Here is an 18,688-nt window from a genome sequence, read left to right on the forward strand (position 1 = left end):
AAATTGTTTTTGACAATGAGGGATATATTATGAGTTATTCAAATAATTAAAAATATATTTATTTTAAGATGGCGTTGTTGGACGAGATTTATTAATGTACTTATCATTAAACAATACATACTTTATAATGTAAAAAACTAATAGCCGTAAAAGTTCATATCAAATATATTGAATGTAATCGGTATAGTCCTATATTACAGAGATTTGGCACTTCGTACTTGAATAATTTTGTGTACTTTAACCACTATGCAGGCATGTTCTATTTGAATATTTAATATATAAAGAAGGCCCCGCAAAAAAAAATCAATTGGGCCCCGCACCAATTCAATCCAGTCCTAGGTGGGACCTATTTTTTTATCAAATCAAATTGTTCATCTTCGATTAAATTACAAAGAACATCAAAGCAAAAATATTCCTAATTTTTGAATATAGCCCACTTGACCCATCATATATATTATGGCTATGACCCATCATTTATATATATATATATATATATATATATATATATATATATATATATATATATATATATATATATATATATATATATATAGGGCTATATTAAAATATAGCCCAGTTGACCCATCATATTTATATATATAGGGTGGATTAAAATATAGCCCACTTGACCCATCATATATATTATGGCTATGACACATCATATATATATATAGGGCTATATTAAAATATAGCCCACTTGACCCATCACAGGTCTAGTCATACCCAAAAACTGCAATTCTCTAAGATTTTTTAAATTTAAAAATTATGAAGGTTTTCGTCAATGTTGATACTCGTAATCGCATTTTCGTCAATGTTGACACTAGTAACTGTCAAAATAAATAAGCAAAAACTAATTTGCCATTTTGATTTTACTTTTTGGCAATAAAAACTCAAACATTAACAATCTTCTGATTCTCAACTCCCAGGAGAGTAAAAGCTAGGAAAATCCTCGGTCAACGGCAAAGCGTCTTTTTATCTTCCGTATATATTAGCCAATCTATAACTGTGTTCATTTTTGTTAGTTATTAGCTTCGAGTCCCTATATGTTTCCCCAGAAACGTTCGTATTCAGTCAATGAAGTCGAATTCCATCGGATAAGTAAAACTTCGTAGCATGAAATACTCGTACTATTAACAACTCACCGCAGCCCCAAACTTTCTGAGGCCGACAATTTTACGCACGCTCCTCCTCCATCCCAATCTATAGAAAAGCTCTCTCTTTACACCCTCACAGGAAGTTCCCATTTTCCTTAAATCTTTCCTTACGACATCCTCCCATCCCAACAGAGGACGATCTCCTTTTTTTTAGCCCTACGCAATCTTTTTCAGTTCGCCGAAAAGGACAATCTTTAGCAACCTGTCATCCTTCAACCGCAGAACGTGCCCTAGCCATCTTAACCTTTCGTTCATTATAGCCTTAGAAAGCGGGATTGAACCACATTTTTCATACAGCTTACTGTTTGAGATACGGTCAGTCAGTCGGGTAATCAAGACAATCCGTAGGCAATGAAAAACATCTGGCAAATCTTCCACCGTTTTTCAGATCACCCATGCTTCAGATCCATACTTGACCACTGCCATTACTGTAGCTTCTTGAGCTACAGTGATATTTCTTTACATTTTTTAATTTATATTTAAAAAGATATCTATTGGGACACATATGGTCACTGTTACGCCTAAAGGTTTTGCTTTGCTGTTCTCAAAGGAAAGATAAATAGGGCGGTGTTTGACATTTGAGGAGAGTAGAAATGACATTTCTACTCTCCTGATCTACATTATCCTACATTATTTCTACTGTCCTGATCTACAATTGTCCTAGGACCTAGGATGAACCTAGGACAGGTTCGTTCCCCTAGGACAATTCGTGCTAGGAATACAAATCTTCTTAAGAATAATTATAAGCATGAGCTAACTAAAATTAAGCTGATATAATTAAGCTCACTATAGTTAAGCTGATATATTTATGTTGAGGGGAGGACTAGGCACGAGAATCCTATAGCGGCGCTGTTAGATTGATCTCAGGTTGGTAACACGGGACTCAGAATTTGAACTTAGCTACAGCTAGAAATACAAGACTCAAAATTTGACTCCGGTGAAGAGATTATAAGAAAGCTTCTCCACAACAATCCAAACAGGAAGAAGAAGAAGAAAGTAGTTAGATTAGAAAGTAGAAAGTAGTTAGAAAGAGAGTAGTTAGAAAGAGTAGTTAGAGAGTAGTTAGAAAGAGAGTAGTAGTACTTAGAAGAAGAAAGTAGTTAGAAAGTAGTTTCGATAAACAGGTGAATTGATGTTATTTCTACAACTTGGTATAAAATTTGACAATTTGAGAATAACTTGAAGTCTCATACAATTCTCTGTATTTAGGTCATTCTTTTTAGCCCATTATTCAGTTATTTGGAATGCTTAAGTCTACCTATTTGAAAGATAAATACATACGAATATATTGATAAAAAATATTGATTATGTAACATTTTATCACATTTTCCAAAAAGATCTTTAAAAAGAGGGTAAGCTACAGAAGCGGGATAATCCATCCTCCTCCCCGCGCCTTATCCTCAATCTTTTTCAAAGTATGCTTATTGCATATACCAAAATATAGAAGGTTACTTTTAAACACGTATTTGTGTAATTCTGTTGTCTGTTATAATTATTTTTTTCCAAAAAATTAATTGACGGACCCTTTCATTAAACAAAAATTTTTTTTTTTTTTTCACTCAATACATTCGACAGTGTGATGAATTCTGTTTAATCTGAAATTGCTCAAATACTAATACAAAATAACGTTGTTTTATTATGGTGAAACACCGACTGTAATTATTTTAAATTCTTTTATTTATTATTTATTTCAATTATTTTATTAGTTATTGAAATCTAATTATGTTATTCTTACGGCTTCAAGTTCATTTAATAATAATATATTTACGCCAGTACAAAATAAGAAAACACAAATTCGCTCCCAGTGGATTGTGTTGTCCAAAAACACAGATAGAGAAAATAAAAACAAATCAAACGAAAGAAAAAAAGAAAAAGAGCAGCCTGATACCAATTATCACCACTAACTCCACAGACTCCACAAAAAATAAAAATAAAACACAGCCCTGTTACACCCAACTCACAATATAAGCATATGACATCAAAGGACATATCCAGGGGGAACGGGTTTCTTGTAGCCCCCCCCTCTCAAACAACAATTCTGGCCTTTTACAGCCCACTCAAAAATTAAAATGGAACTAATTTCAAAGAATCAACCTTTATACATATATACAAAGAACAAGAAAAGACTAATAACAAATATATAACCAAGCTAAGCAAAGAAATTATATTATAAATAAATAAAATGATCAATCAATGTTTAGAGATTCGACCTAACCATTAAATTAAACCACCATTAAAAATTAAACCACCAGGAGTTTGAAGCTGCCAAAGAGGTGACAGTCCATACCATACCATACCATACCTACCATACCATAACTGGAAGTGTACACCCTACCATAGGGTGTACATAACACCCTACCATAACTGGAAGTGTATTCTGTACGTTATATACTCCAAACAAAAAGTGTGACAGGGACCCTTATGTTGTCAGAACATCATATGTATATATGTATATTTGACATTGAAGCCCCACAGGGTTATGGCCACAAAAAAGACAAGAAAAAATGAGAAAATAACATGAAAAAAAATCAAGGAAAAAAACAACAGAAAAACACTAATATAAACATAACTACCACAAACACCCTTCTTGTTGGTCAGACCAACACGAATAAGCCGCACCAGACTCCTAATACTTATAAAACAGTGCTAGGTCCCCCCCCCCATTATTCCACCGTATAATTATTTAATGTTCATTATAAAGCAAATTAAGTTCTTTTAAACGTTAAAAAATCGAATTAAAAAAAAGTTTTTTTAACTGAAAGTAAGGAGCGACATTAAAACTTTAAAGAACAAAAATTATTCCGTATCTGACAGGGGCTGTCCCCTCCTCAACGCCTCGCTCATTACGCTAAAGATTTTTATTGTTTTAAAAATAGAGTTGAGAGAAAGAGTAAAACTTTAGCGTAAAGAGCGAGGCGTGTTTTTGAATTAATGAAGGTTTTGATTTTGGCTCACCGTACATGAATAATTAAAAGGAAATGTGCATATTAATTTTACTTCTTTTTTTTGCTAAATGGCTTTATAGAAATTTTAATTCAATGATTTTGATAAAAAATTGGCGGAGGAGGGTCCTAGTTTCCCTCCAATTTTTTTTACTTAATAAGGGCACTAGAAACTTTTAATTTTATTTACGAACGTTTTTATTAATAATAAATATACGTAATTTACGAATTAACTTACGTAACGAACTTCTATATTTGTTTATTTTTATTACGTATATTAGGGGGTTCACCCCCGAGTCAATACCTCGCTCTTTACGCTAAAGTTCGAATTTTGTTCCTATTCTTTAAGAATGACCCTTTAATCACAAAGGCCGTTAATTAGAATAAACAGCTCTTATGAAAGTACTATAAAAAACTTTAACATAAAGATCGAGGTACTGACTAGGGGGCGAACCCAATCATATACGTAATAATTTCTGTCCGTTTTAAGTTTTGACGTTGCTCCTTACTTTCAGTTGAAATACTTGATTTTTTTTTTAATTTAATTTTTGAAGTTTGTTTAAATAATGCTAGGAAATCCGGCACCTCCTTCATAGCAATGTCCCTTCCCCTATGTAAAAATACTCCCACGTAACCACCGACCCATCCACCCCCCACTACCAGAGAAAATCCCCCCGAAAACTTCTGAATACTTCCCAATAACCAATATTATATTTAAACATTGGGCAAAGTTCATGCCTTGCAGACCTTTTCCCGGGGACTTTGGAAGATTAAGTAATCCTCAAAGACATAGTTATCATATTCTTCGACCATGCTGAACAAAATGGCTATCTCAAAAATTTGATCGGGTGACTTCGGGAAAAATATGAGCGTTGGAGGCCTAGTTGGCCTCCATTTTTTTTGTCGCTTAGAAAGGGCACTAGAACTTTTAATTTCCGTTCGAATGAGCCCTCCCACGTATTCTAGGACCAGTGAGTCGATGCGATCACCCTCGGAAAAAATACAACAAATAAACACGCATCCATGATCTTTCTTCTGGCAAAAAAAAAAAAAAATACAAAATTCAACATTTTTGCGGATAGGAGCTTGAAACCTCTACTGTAGGGGTTCTCTGATACGCTGAATCTGACGGTGTGATTTTTATTAAGGTTCTATGACTTTTAGGGCATTTCCTCTTTTTTTAAAATAAGGCAAATTTTTCTCAGGCGCGTAACTTTTGATGTGTAAGACCCAACTTGATGAAACTTATCTATTTGAAATCAGCAAAAAAATTTAATTCTTTTGATGCATCAATTGGTATCAAAATTCCGTTTTTTAGAGTTTCGGTTACTATTGAACCGGGTCGCTCCTTACTTACAGTTCGTTACCACGAACTGCTTGACAACAAAAGACTATGCCATAGTAGAGCAGTATTTTCTGCCATTTTGTTGCGTAAAACGACAATTTTGACCCAAAGGGTATTATAAAGTATATAAGGTACATAGGGTATAGAGTATATAGGGTACTATAAAGGGAATTTTCATTGACTGAAAATTCTACTGTTGAGCTTCACGGTTGCAACTATCCGTTGAGTTACAGGTTGCAGAAACCGTAATACAGCGCGGTGGAGCACTCGATCTTAAAGATGCAGGTAGGCCATACAAAATAAATGGTTAAAATAGACATTTATTCTAGACTTATTCACTTGAGGCTTCATAAAATTACACACCGTAGTGAATAATTTTGCATTACTCATTATGGAGGTGGGCCAGTGGATTTTTGTGTAGGTGGGGGGAGTATAATTCTATTCTCAAAAACTGTGCTTTCATACCCTAATTTTCTATCTCTCGGTGAACTTTTAGTTATTTATAGAAGAAGATTTGGGGGAATTAAGTTACACTGCAGGATGAAAGTTTGCCTTCAGATTCCGAATAGCACAAAGGTGTAGAAATGGAGAGGGCATTGTAAGTAATACCATCAAAATTCTCAGATGTAATATATATATATATATATATATATATATATATATATATATATATATATATATATATATATATATATATATATATATATATATATATATACATATATATATATATATATATATATATATATATATATATATATATATATATATATATATATATATATAACATTCAGATAAATACAGAATTAGTTCTAAGAAAAGAGAGCGGGGTGGAAGTAGGAATTAAAATATAATTCCTCTTGATTTCCACGAATATTTCTGGTCTACACTGTCATTATGAAAGTAAAGAGTAAAATTAAACCCTAAAATGAACAGACTTTACTCTGTATAGAAGAAGGCTGCCACTTCCACATCCCCAACCTGTCCCTCTTGATCGTAGAAACTTCAGAGGATGCTCATTCAATCGGAAATTGAGAATTCTTGTCTTTTTTTCAGTCGAAAGGGATTTGAGACCAACCAGCCCAAGTCCAAGAAGTGTTTTTGATATCCGGTCCTTTTGTTACCCCTTTGGACATTTTGTTACCCTTGATCAACATTTTGATGTGTTTATTTTGTATTTTCTCTGTGGCTGCTCAATTTTACGTCTGGGGGAATTTTCCATGGGGGGGGGGGAGAAATTATCTGGGACGGGGGATTTTCCGTGCGAAGGAAATTTTCTCGTCAACAATATTTCCATCCACAACGCTCCCCCCCTCATCCGCTCAAAAAACCTGTTGTCTCAAATTTCTTAACCCCTCAGACTTCCCCAGAAAATGCAACAAATCACGTTACAAATGACGTGAAAATGTTACTTTTATTTTGTTATCTTTGTCATTGTTCTAATATTTTGGTTGTTTTTATATAGTGTGAACGTCGCGACTCGGTATATTTTAAAGGGGGAAAAGAAAAAAGGGGGTTAACACGGAGTAAAGAGGAGAAAACTTACTCGTTGTTGACTGTCTCCGTATCCTTTTCAAAAACATACCAGGACTTGGTGGAATCGGGGACTCTATCCCAGGATTGAACTCAGGCAAATGAGAAAATTTCTCCTCAAAATTCACTGTTTGAAGAACTCTGCAAAGAAAAAGCAATATGATAAACAATAGTTATTTACAGACTCTATTAATCAGACTAAGAAAAATGGTAGATAAAATGGTTAAAACACAATATAGGATACGGTTTTGCAACTGCTTGTTGAAAAGAGAAGCATTCTAGTAAATAAGAAGTACCATTGATGGGTGAAAACGACTAAGGACTCTTTATCCAAACCCTGACTGCCTCTAGAGACAAAGGAAGCTCTAAAGTATAGATTGCGGAAAATTGGATAGCAAATTATCAATCCACAGGTCCAGAAGAGAGTCGTCATTCACGTTTCGGGCCTTTGCATTCAGAAAGAAGTGTAAGATAAGCAATTATTATTATAAACTCCAATCATGAGAATTAAAGAATGGTCAACAAGATGGTTGGTATTGCAATCTAGGGTACGATTGTTGTTTGCTGCTTTTTGAAATGCGGTGCAATCGAGAAAATAAACAGTACTATTGCTTGATGACGACGACCAAGGACAATTTCTTCAAGCCATAAATGCCTCCAGAGACACAGCTCTAAAGTAATCGATCGGAGAAAGTTGGCTGGCAAACTATCGATCGGTCAATAGGCTCTTCCTACTGTTTCAGGCCATCACATTCCAGAAAGAAAAGATGTATAGAAAACAATATTTGTTCATGGACTCTCGTACGAAATAAAAATAATGGATAATGGATATTTCTCAGTCTAGGGTGGGAATTTTGGTTGCTGCTTTTTTTAAATGAGGTGGAATCTTGTAAATAAACAGTACTATTTCTTGGTGAAGACGACGAAGAAATCGTTATTTAACACCTGGGTTCCTCTGGACACACAGGCGGCTCTAAAGTAACTGATTTAAGAAAGTTGGATGGCAAATTATAGATACATCGGTCAGGTAGATAGTAGTCCCTGATTTTAAGAACTTCCCATTCCAGAAATTAAAGGAATAAACAATCTAGGGTATGATTTTGATTTGCTAATTTTTGAAATGAAGTGCAATCTAGTAAATAAACAGTGCTATTGCTTGGTGAAGGCGCCTGAGGGTTCCTTCAAGCCCTGGGTGCTTCTAGAGTTTGTTTAATAGATAGGTCCTGGTTTCAAAAAACACCCACCAAAAATCATACCGCAGCTCGTGAAAATAAACATCTTGTCGACAGTTTCTCGGTGTAAAACAGCATTTTTCCTTTTTTTATTCTGACTAATAAACAAATGAAATGCAAAGGCCTGAAGAGTGACTGACGGCTCCCTGTTCTACCCATTTTTCAATATTTAGCAACCCAACTCTGTCCAATCAACTATCTTAGAGCCGCATGTGTCTTCATAGCCGCCAGGGACAGGACTCTGCTTGACCGATGGATCGATAGTTTGTCCTTCGTCCAAACATCTCCAAACAATTACTGTAGAGCCAATGTTGTGTCTCCAAAGGCACCCAGGGTTAAAAAAAAAGCCCTTAATCGTCTTTATCAAGCATTTGTACTGTTTATTTACTGGATTGCACCTCATTTTCAAAAAGCAACCATCAACAATCATACCCTAGATTGTGATACCAACCCTCTTGTTGACCGTTTTTCAATTCTGATTATTGAAGTCCATGACGGCTATCTTCTTGATCTGTGGATCGATAATTTGCCATTCAACTTTCTACAGTCTGTTCTTTAGAGCTGCCTTTGTCTTCAGAGGTACCCAGGGTTCAAATAAATATTCCCTAGTCTTTTTCACCCATCAATGGTACTGTTTATTAACTAGATTGCACCTCATTTCACAAAACAGGAACCAACAATCATACCCTAGATTGCGATACCAACCATCTTCTTGACCATTTTTCGTTTCTGATGCTTGGACTCCATGAACAAAAATTATTTATCTTACACTTCTTTCTGAATGAAAAGACCCGAAACGTAAGTGACGACTATCATCTTGATCTGTGGATCTATAATTTGCCATTCAACTTTCTACAATCTGTTCTTTAGAGCTGCCTTTGTCTCCAGAGGCACCAAGGGTAAATAAATAGTCGTTAGTCATTTTCAACCAACAATGGTACTGTTTATTTACTAGAAAGCTTCTCTTTTCAACAAAACTGTAACCCATTTTGTGAAACTAACCATTTTATCGACCATTTCTCTTATTGTCAAGTCAAGTCAAATGTTGTGAGACGTTCAGATCTTGAGAAGATTTTTGATCCAGTCGTAAATAATAGAAGTGTGCATGCTTTGATTGTTGACCTGTCATGTGATGCAGTAAGTTGTGACACTATTTGTTTATTTTATAGGCCTCCACCTTTCCCAATTGTGAAATTTTCTGAATTAATTGATGAAATGTACTCAGTTTATAAGCTTGCTTCAAGAAATGTTTTTATCCTTGGAGACTTTAACTGCAATTCATTGAAAATTGGGTGTGATAATGAGTCTGACCGTTTTTTTTTATCTATTTCTTCCTCTGGCCTTCTTCCTTGCATTTTCTTTCCTACTCGTGTTGATCCAATCAGATCTTCTGCAACTCTGATTGACAACATTTTTCTGTCTTTTAAAAACGATATTAAATTTTCCTCTGGTATTATTTTATCTGATCTTTCTGACCATTTTCCAACTTATTGTTCTGTTCCCAAATTTAAAATACTGAGCCAAGAAGATATCAGAGGTGAGTCTTATTCAAGAATTTATAGTCAGAGCAATGGTCACAACCTTATGTCTGATCTTAGTGCTAGTGATTGGTGTTCAGTTATGAAGTCTGAGGATGTTAATAGGGCTTCAGCCTCATTTATGAGTCGGTTGACAACATTAATTGAAAAAAAATTTCCACAAGTAAAATTTTCATGTAAATATAAACCCAAGATGCCTTGAATGTCTCCTAGTCTTGTGAGATCAACAATGCAGAAGTCAGAGCTTTTTAAGCTGGCTTGCAAAAGCCTTGATCCTGATGATTTATCAAAGCATAAGCATTATAAGAATGTATTACCATCAACAATTAGACTAGTTAAGAAGAATTATTCTTTGTTGAAAATTCAGGAATGCAAAGGTAATTTACGGGAAGTTTGGAGTGTAGTTAATGAAGCTTTATCTCGTAGGAAACAATCAAAGAAACAGCCTACTGCCTTCAATAATTCAGATAGTTCAACTATTGAAAAAGCAGCTGTACCTAGTGCCTTCAACTCTTACTTTACCACCCTACCAACTGTTAAGACCCGCTCTTTCCTGTACTAGGTAAATCTTCACCAGCTGAGAGAAGTATTTTCTAACTCCTTGTACAAGCATAGACATCTGTGATTTTATTTCTTCTTTAAGTAGCAGTAACACAGCTGATGCGCTTGGACTAACAAACCATGTGCTTAAGTCTGTTTCTTCTTATGTTGTTGAGCCTCTTACCCCTCAATCTATCTATTTCAAAATGTGTATGCCCTGATTCGTTTAAAATTGCAAAGGTACTCCCTCTTTTTAAGAAAGTTGACCCCAGCTTAGTGTCAAATTATAGACCTATATCAATTCTCCCAATTTTCTCGAAATTACTTGAAAAATTTGTGCATAAGAGGCTTTTTTCATTCCTGTCTATTGGTGCTTCAATTGGAAGTGGTTCTGTTCTGTCTGATCACCAGTATAGCTTCTGACCTAAACTCTCTACTGCATGTGCTCTAGTTGACGTTACAGAATTTGTGCGTGTTAACATAGACAAGGATCGTTGTGTTCTAGGACTATTTCTTGATTTTTATAAAGCTTTCGACATGGTAGATCATTTTGTATTACTGGGAAAACTATCTCTACTTGGAGTTCGGGGAATTGCCTTTGAATGGTTTACATCTTACCTGTCTAATAGATCTCAGTTTGTGTGTTACGATGGGAAATATTCTGATCTAGCTTCGGTTTCCAAAGGGGTACCTCAAGGCTCAGTTTTGGGACCACTCCTCTTTCTTATTTGTATTAATGACCTTCCTCCATCTCCCAACCTTGATACCCACACTGTTTTGTTTGCAGACGATAGTAATTTTTTTGTGGTTTCTAATGATCTGCCCTCTGCTGTTGCTAAGGCTCAGCTTCTGCTCCTTCTCCTTCCTTATCTTTCTTATTGCTGCACTGTATGGGGCAATACTAACTATTCTTCCCTTCGGCAACTCCGAACAGCACAGAATAGAGCGGTGAAGCCAACTTTTCGCCTTCCCCTACTCTATCCTACAGCTGATCTTTACAGTGATAAAGATCTAGATGCCTTAGATGTGGTTATCAAGAAGCAGAACCTAAAACTAGCTCATCGAGCCTTCAATTTATCGCTTCCTCCAAACATCTTATCCTACTTTGATCTAGCATCAACACGTAAGTGCCAATCTTTGCTTCGGAGCTCTGTTCACCAATTTCGGTTGCCTAAAAGGGTATCCTCAGCAGCTCAGAGGTCACCAATTTATAGAGCAATTGCTCTTTGGAACTCTATTCCCAGTGAACTTTCTCTTATCAAAATCTCTTCTTCCCTTTGCAGAAAAATATTCTCTAAGGCTTGAAGTAATTTCGTTTTTTTTATTTATTTCTTTATTGATTTTTCTTTATCTATTTTTTACACTTTACTTTATATAGTTTTTTTTTCTTTTCTCCTCTCTTATTATTTTTAATGAGATTCGAACCCCGTTTTTTAATAATATTATCAATGGTTGTAATTTTAATAAATTACAGGAAGTTTTCAGTTTGGATAAAATTAATTAAATGGTTTTTTTGTAGCTGTTTTTTTTTTTTTTTTTTTTCGCATTGTGGTTATATTTTTTAGATATTGTTGTTTTTTTTTTTCCTTCCCTGATTTGTTTTGTGTGGATTTTGTGATTGATACGAGGTCCTCTACTAGCTATGCTTCTTGGGACATCTAGCGCTTAAGTGTATTTATGAATTTATTGTAGTATTTAATACATTGAATTGAATTTCAGTTGATCTTTTCCGTTACCGAGGTCATCGCGACCTCTACAATAAGGTTCTCTGATACTTAAATGCATTGTATACAAATATTTAAATGCATTGAATACAAATAGGAAAAGACAAATATTACCATTTAAATTACTAAAAAGAAGGTACCAAGTAGAATTTGTCACACACCACACACCCCAAGAAATTCCCTGTTGAGGCTAATGAGGCCGGTCTTGTCTTTTTCATCGATGTGCCGGTAGACCTGTGAATGCAATATTTTATGCTACACAGAAAAGGCTTTTCGCAATAGAGGGGGGGGGTGGCACTGTTATCCCCCCCCTATCACCAATAATAAAGGTGTAGACCAAAAAGATTCCCGGAAACAGGAAAGATTTAATACCAATCCCCCCCCCCAGCCCAAGCGCTTCCCTAAAACTTCTTCTATATTTATCTGAAGGCTCAATGAGAGTTAGGATGTTTTGGCATTAAAATGCACTCTTTAGACATCTGCATCCCGCCCCAACTACTAAATGACCCCCCCCCTCTCCCTTCATAATATTAGCTGCTGTGCACTAACACATCATTGCATAATTTTATGAAATTTGGAGTAAATTAGTTTAGTTAACTGAATATTTAAAATAATTATCGGAAACATTTTTCTGGAGGAATCACCTCGTACCACTCTTATTCCGGCTTAGCCTAAACAAAGGAAGATGAAATACTAATTCCCACTCCTTTTCTCAACACCCCTTCCTGTATTTACCTGAAGGCTCAGGGAGACTTCAACAGTCTGGGCATTGAAATTCACTCTTTTAAACAGATGGCATCCTCTTGTCTATACACCAGCCCACTGCCCGTCCTTCACAAGAGCTGATGTACAATTATACGCTTTCTTCGTCCTTTTATTTGACTTTTTTCGGGAAATTTTTTCGGGGTGAGGGAAAATTTTCTGGGGGAATACGCCGTACCCCATATTCTTAAAAAGCTTAAGTACATTAGCCATTTCAATGTAAAATGCTTCACAAGTTTAAAAATAAAGCACCACTTTATGCAGTAAGCTATTTGATGACTAAATGCAAATAAGGAATGAGTTTCCTTATATAGGTTCTTGAAATACAATTTGGATGGAAAAGAGGTAGGTAAATCAAAAGTAAGTACCATCTCATGCCTTATTCTAGGTTAGAGATCAGGCTAATAATAACTGTTTTTTTTTCTCTTCTACAATTGTAAGAACGAAAACAATTTGCCCCCAAGCTATTCATATTTGAAATTTCTTGCTTAAATTGACTAACAAAATTGACAATGATTTCAATTACTAGTCGTTATTTATCCATAATGTTGAAAAACAAAACTCTGGTGGTCACTAGAACACGCTTGTTGATCAACAATGTCGCCAAAAAGGCATGAAGCTCTTTGCCCGTGACGGTATCACGCCATTAATAAGCATGTGTTCTTTTGTTCTCTATGTAGAATATATCCTATATTCTACATCTCTTTGTTCTCTTTTCCTTCATCTCTTTATCTCTACATCTCTTTATTCATTATGCCTCTATATTTTAGAATGTTTCTTAAGTAAAACAACCCTAAGATTTCTCTAAATTCCCAGTTTATGAGAAACTACACCTTTTCTAACGCTTTCAACAAGAAAGCTGGCATATCTTAAATTTACTGATATTTTGGCTCCTTTAGCGGTTTGTTCTCAAGATTTTAGTGATTTTATTTTTGACCTAATGACAACCCTGTTGGCTACATTAGTAATAGCTTCATTACCTATTCATAAAACAACTTGAGGACAAAAACTTCGAAGAAAAAAAAAGTTAGTTTTATCTGATTAGGATAATAAAATACTTAAATACAAATATCGCAAAAACATAAAGAAAATTAACATTGAAAATATAGTTTTACCAATAAAACAAGTAAGAAATAAGTTTTTCGTAAAATCACATGCTACTTATCCCAAAACAGCAGGGTTGCCAGGACGAGATAACTTTTAATGTCGCACTGTACACGGGAAAAAAAAAATCATACCAAAAAGATTATCAACTATAGGCCTACTGTTTTTGATTTACTATAACTTTAATGGAAATGCGAAGTAATGCGTCGTACGATATTTTCTCAACATAGGATAACACTGCCCAAAAATCCCCCCCCCAACAAGTTACCGGCTTAATAATGACTTCTATGGAGCTACCATAAAATTTCTTCAGTGGCAGAAGCCACTGGAGAAATGAGAAGTTCACGAGGCTTATTTTTGTTGGAAGAGTTGCTTGAATAGTAAGAAATTGCATTTTTGCGACAATTTTTATTGAGAATTCCTTCTACTCAATGTGGAGAGGGAATCAATCTCTAACCAGGGTTGCCAACTTGCACACTTTTCGTGTGAAATGCGCTCTTTTTTTCCTCAGAGGGGATAAAAAAGAGTGAAAATCACTTTTTTGGGTGTCAGTTTTCATTCGTTTTAAACGTCAATACTTGGCATATTCGTCAAAAGAGCATCTAACCCAAGGAACAGGGTTGCCAACTTGCACACTTTTCGTGTTAAATGCACTCTTTTTCACCTCAGAGCAGATTCAGAAGAGGAAGTGCACAAAATTTTTAAAGTTGCACTCTTCTTGAGCAAAAATCACTTTTTTTTGCCTTGATTTGCACTCTTTTTAAACGTCACCAGCTGGCAACCCTGCCTCTAACATCTCATCTTTTGGAATTATGCGTTTGCACTGTACGTGTAGCATGGCTGCTAAGGGGACTATCACTCTCCAATCATTGGAGAAATATGTTTCGTCGGGAATACCTAAATATGCCTAAATATCTATCTACCACTCCCCCCCCCCAAAAAGAAGTAACTGGATTAACATTTTTTTAGAGATCACCTTAGAAAATCTTGCAATTTCTATATATAAGCTAGAAACAAGGGATATGGAAGACGCCAGGAATATAAAAGACATGATCTGAATGAACGTGACCGGGAAAGGGATGCAAAAATAAGAAAACATCACGCCATTTCCATACTAACAAGGATTTTCTTACTGAATATTCTGACCTTTGCAAAACAGTGAGCTTGTCAGAAACTCTTTGACTTTATATTAATTAAAAAAAATTTGGATAGCCACTCAGTAACAACACGAAAACACGAAAGCACTGCAAGGAAAAATAAATGCAAAAAAAACTCCAAAGATACTACAAAATAACATGTTTACAAGAAGACTCAAATTATCGCTGAAACGTCAAGGAGGAATGTTAAAAGTATGTTGAAGGACACATTAGGATGTTTCTCTACTGACCTCTTTTCTAAATCAGAGAGAGATAAAACAGGGTCACCAAATGTTTTCATTTGTTTAAACATTCAGCGTGACAAAATACTTCTCACTCCAAAATATAGGTAGTAAAAAATATACTAGAAAAAATAACAACAACAGACCAAAAAAAAAATAATTATAACAGAATGAAAAAGTCAAGAAAAAAATGCAGCGTGTAAACTCATGCCGTTGTATGTTCTACATGGCACGGTAAATGAATTGTAAAACCTTCGCAGAATCGTGCTGAATTTCCCCTAAAATATTTTACGCTCCCCTAAAACTTCCGGCTTGTTCGAATTCAGACGGAGGACCTGGAGCTTATCTTCTATAGAAGCTCCCAACTTAATAACTACTTCTTTTCCTATAGGAGCCGACAAATAAAATCTTCCAGTCTTGAATCTAAACGAGAGAAAAAAGGTGAAACACCTGGATGTTTTCGAATCAGTGGGCATATATAAGTAATACAAAAAAAGAGAAAGAGGTATCAAGAAGTTCAGACATTGTGGAGGATTTTCCTATTAACAGTCACGATCTGCCAATCAGGGAGGAATTAGGTAGAATGGACTGAGATTGCCGGAAAATAGCAGGAATTTATAGGAAGAAATGGAAAATGAAGTTGTAAGTATATTACGTGCTCTAGTAGGAAAAAGCATGAAGAATTGGAGGAGAATGGATTGGTCAAACTTGCTGGAAAATGGCAAGATATTGCAAGGAGAGATACAAAAAGGAATTGTGAGTGGGCTGTGGATTCCCAAAATGTACAAAGAATATAAGGCAAAGAGATTGGTAGTATTTGCAGCAAAATAAGAGGATACTAACTTGGGGGGGTGGGGTGAAAAAGGGGGCTTGAAACTACAAACTCCAGCAAAATTCAGAAAGAATTAAAGGATAATGGATTGGCCAGACTTGCAGGAGAATAGCATAAAACTATAAGACGAAATAAAATAGGACTGTTGGAGAATTGTGGACTCCAGTAAAATGCACGAAAAAGTAGAAAAGAAGAGGTGCAGCAAAAAGCAGGATATCACAAGGAGAAATGACGAACGGCACTGTAAGGAGACTGGGGACTGCAGGAAAATGCATGGGGAATAAGAGGAAAATATATTGGCTGGAATGACTGGAAAATCCTTTCAATAAGTTTCCAAACTCAAAAATTACTTTTATATGAGGATGCAAAAACAATTCACTGAAGCTTGAACCTAAATGAGAGAAAAGAAGATTAACAACATACCTAAACTGTTTGAATGTATGTGAATACAAAGTGATATATGCAAAGACGTATCAAGCCATTAAGAGTGTATGGAGGGTCTTTTCTTCGTAATAATGTCTGCCAATCAGGTAAAAATGGAGGAAAATAGATGAGCCTGACTAGCAGGGAAACAGAGAACAGCAGGAAACTGTAGGTATCCATGCAAAATGTGGCTTCAACCGGAGTGCAGACTATAAAAATTTCTGGGAGAAGTGTGGGGAAATGGATTGGAAGGACGTGCAGGAAAACGGAGATGAACGAAACTAATAGGAGAAGTGGAAATGAGGACTGTGATGGGACTTTGGCACACAAGAAATTACTCAAAGAAATGGAAGAAAACTGATTGGCCAGGCTTATGAAAAAATGCTGAAGAGGAGAAGGAACCTGCTGTACGAAATAGAAAATGGGACTTCCAGGGAAAATCTTTATCACGTAATAAGAAGAAAAACTAATCAAACGCGGAGGCCCAAGACAGTGTAAAATCATTTACAAAATAAGTGAAAACCTATGTGCTAGCTATACTATAACGAACATCCCTGATTTTTTAAATATTTTATGTTCACTTTATGTCCAGGTTTGTCTGAACTCTGATGAAGAAATTGGAGATTAATGAGTTTATGAAATTTTCTCTTTTCTTAACACCGTAACTAGCTATTAAAATGGTCACGCGAACAAACTCTTAGTGTCACGACAACACTGTGTGAAATTGAAAAAAAAGACTTATCCCATAAACAAGTGATCAACTTAATAACTACGCCTATTTTTATACGAGTAAGCCAGAAAAACCTCTTTAACAGATGAATTTGAAATTTTGAGGCATGACATTTTGTTTATGGGACATAAAGAAATTGTCTGGCTCTAAATGTCTCTTTACATCAGCATATAGGCGTGTGGCTTTAAAATAACACGCAAATACACACTGAGATATTTTCTGAATTTGGAGGGAGTGTGCATCTCAAATCAATCGGGTGGCACATGAGATCCTTAGCTAGAGTTGTACAAGTGATTCCTGAGGCATGACATTGACACTTGACAAATGTCCCTTACATTCGATATTAACAGTATAAGGCATAGTATTAAGTTTGTTGGGCTATAATCACATGGCCGTGGCTCTTCATGTCTACCTGCAGAAAAATATACGAACGTAGCTCGGAAATAACACGCCTAAGGCGTGACACTGACATTTGACACATGACATTGACATTTGGTATTGACATTATGACGCATAACATGAAGTTCCTTGGGACATAAAGACAATGTTGGGGCTCTAAATGTCTCCCTGCCGACACATTTAGGAATTTGGGTCTAAAAGAACACGCACCAAGATACTTCCTGAATTTGAAAAGAGGGGGACAGGTCAAATCAGACGGTATATGAGATCCTAAGCTACAGTTGCATAAATGATTTTTGAAGCAAGAGATTGACATTTGACACATAACATTGGCACTATTGAGGCATGATATTAAGTTTGGTTGGACATAAGCAAGATATGAAGTGTCTCCAATATTTGGTTAATATCCATAAAACACGATTTCCTTATTTTACTTTAGTATCTAATATTTAGTGAAATTTGGGTTTAGTGCCGTAAATGATTTATTATTGAAGAAAGAAAATCTATTACTGAAGATTTATTATTGAAGAAGAGCAGTAGAGAAGAAAATAACAAGAAGACGTGAAATTTCATAAATCGAAGACTAAATGACAGTGCCATCTATGTCATATTGAACGAACTATTCTTTATACCCACCTAGGAAATATTGATAAATCGTGTTGTAATTCCATTTTAAACTAGCTACATTAATAACAAAAATTCTTTCTTCATTTGCATCTTATAAACTCTATTTAATTACACTTCAATAAACTATTTAAGTACACTTTCACATTTTCAGATACCGCGGATCACATGAAAATAAATAGACAAGACTAATTGTTTAAATTTGACAGCTGTTTGTCCGTACAAATTCTAACTTTAACAATACATTGATTCCCAAAGACTAATACACCTTCAAAGGAAAGCTTTTTGCATTACGCGGATCGCGTAAAAATAAATAAGAAGAAGTAATTATTTAAATTTGACAGTTTTTTGTTTGTGAAAATTTAAAACATTAACAGTATATTTATTCCCAAAGATTACTACACCTTAAAAGGAAATAATATGTTAGG

The 18,688-nt window shown here is 35.2% G+C and overlaps 1 protein-coding gene across 1 annotated transcript in view; it reads right to left on the minus strand.

Annotated features, from left to right (window-relative positions):
- Nucleotides 1-18,688, minus strand: part of LOC148940336 (protein capicua homolog) — a 330,670-nt gene that overhangs the window by 20,296 nt on the left and 291,686 nt on the right. Inside the window, exon 17 of the mRNA XM_089106141.1 lies at nt 6,988-7,115. Coding sequence (XP_088962267.1) covers nt 6,988-7,115 — 128 coding nt within the window. The remainder of the gene's footprint in view (nt 1-6,987; nt 7,116-18,688) is intronic.

Source organism: Artemia sp. Qi Xiang Cuo, chromosome 20 (assembly GCF_049724085.1).
Source record: "Artemia sp. Qi Xiang Cuo chromosome 20, ASM4972408v1, whole genome shotgun sequence".
Taxonomy (NCBI): Eukaryota; Metazoa; Arthropoda; class Branchiopoda; order Anostraca; family Artemiidae; genus Artemia; species Artemia sp. Qi Xiang Cuo.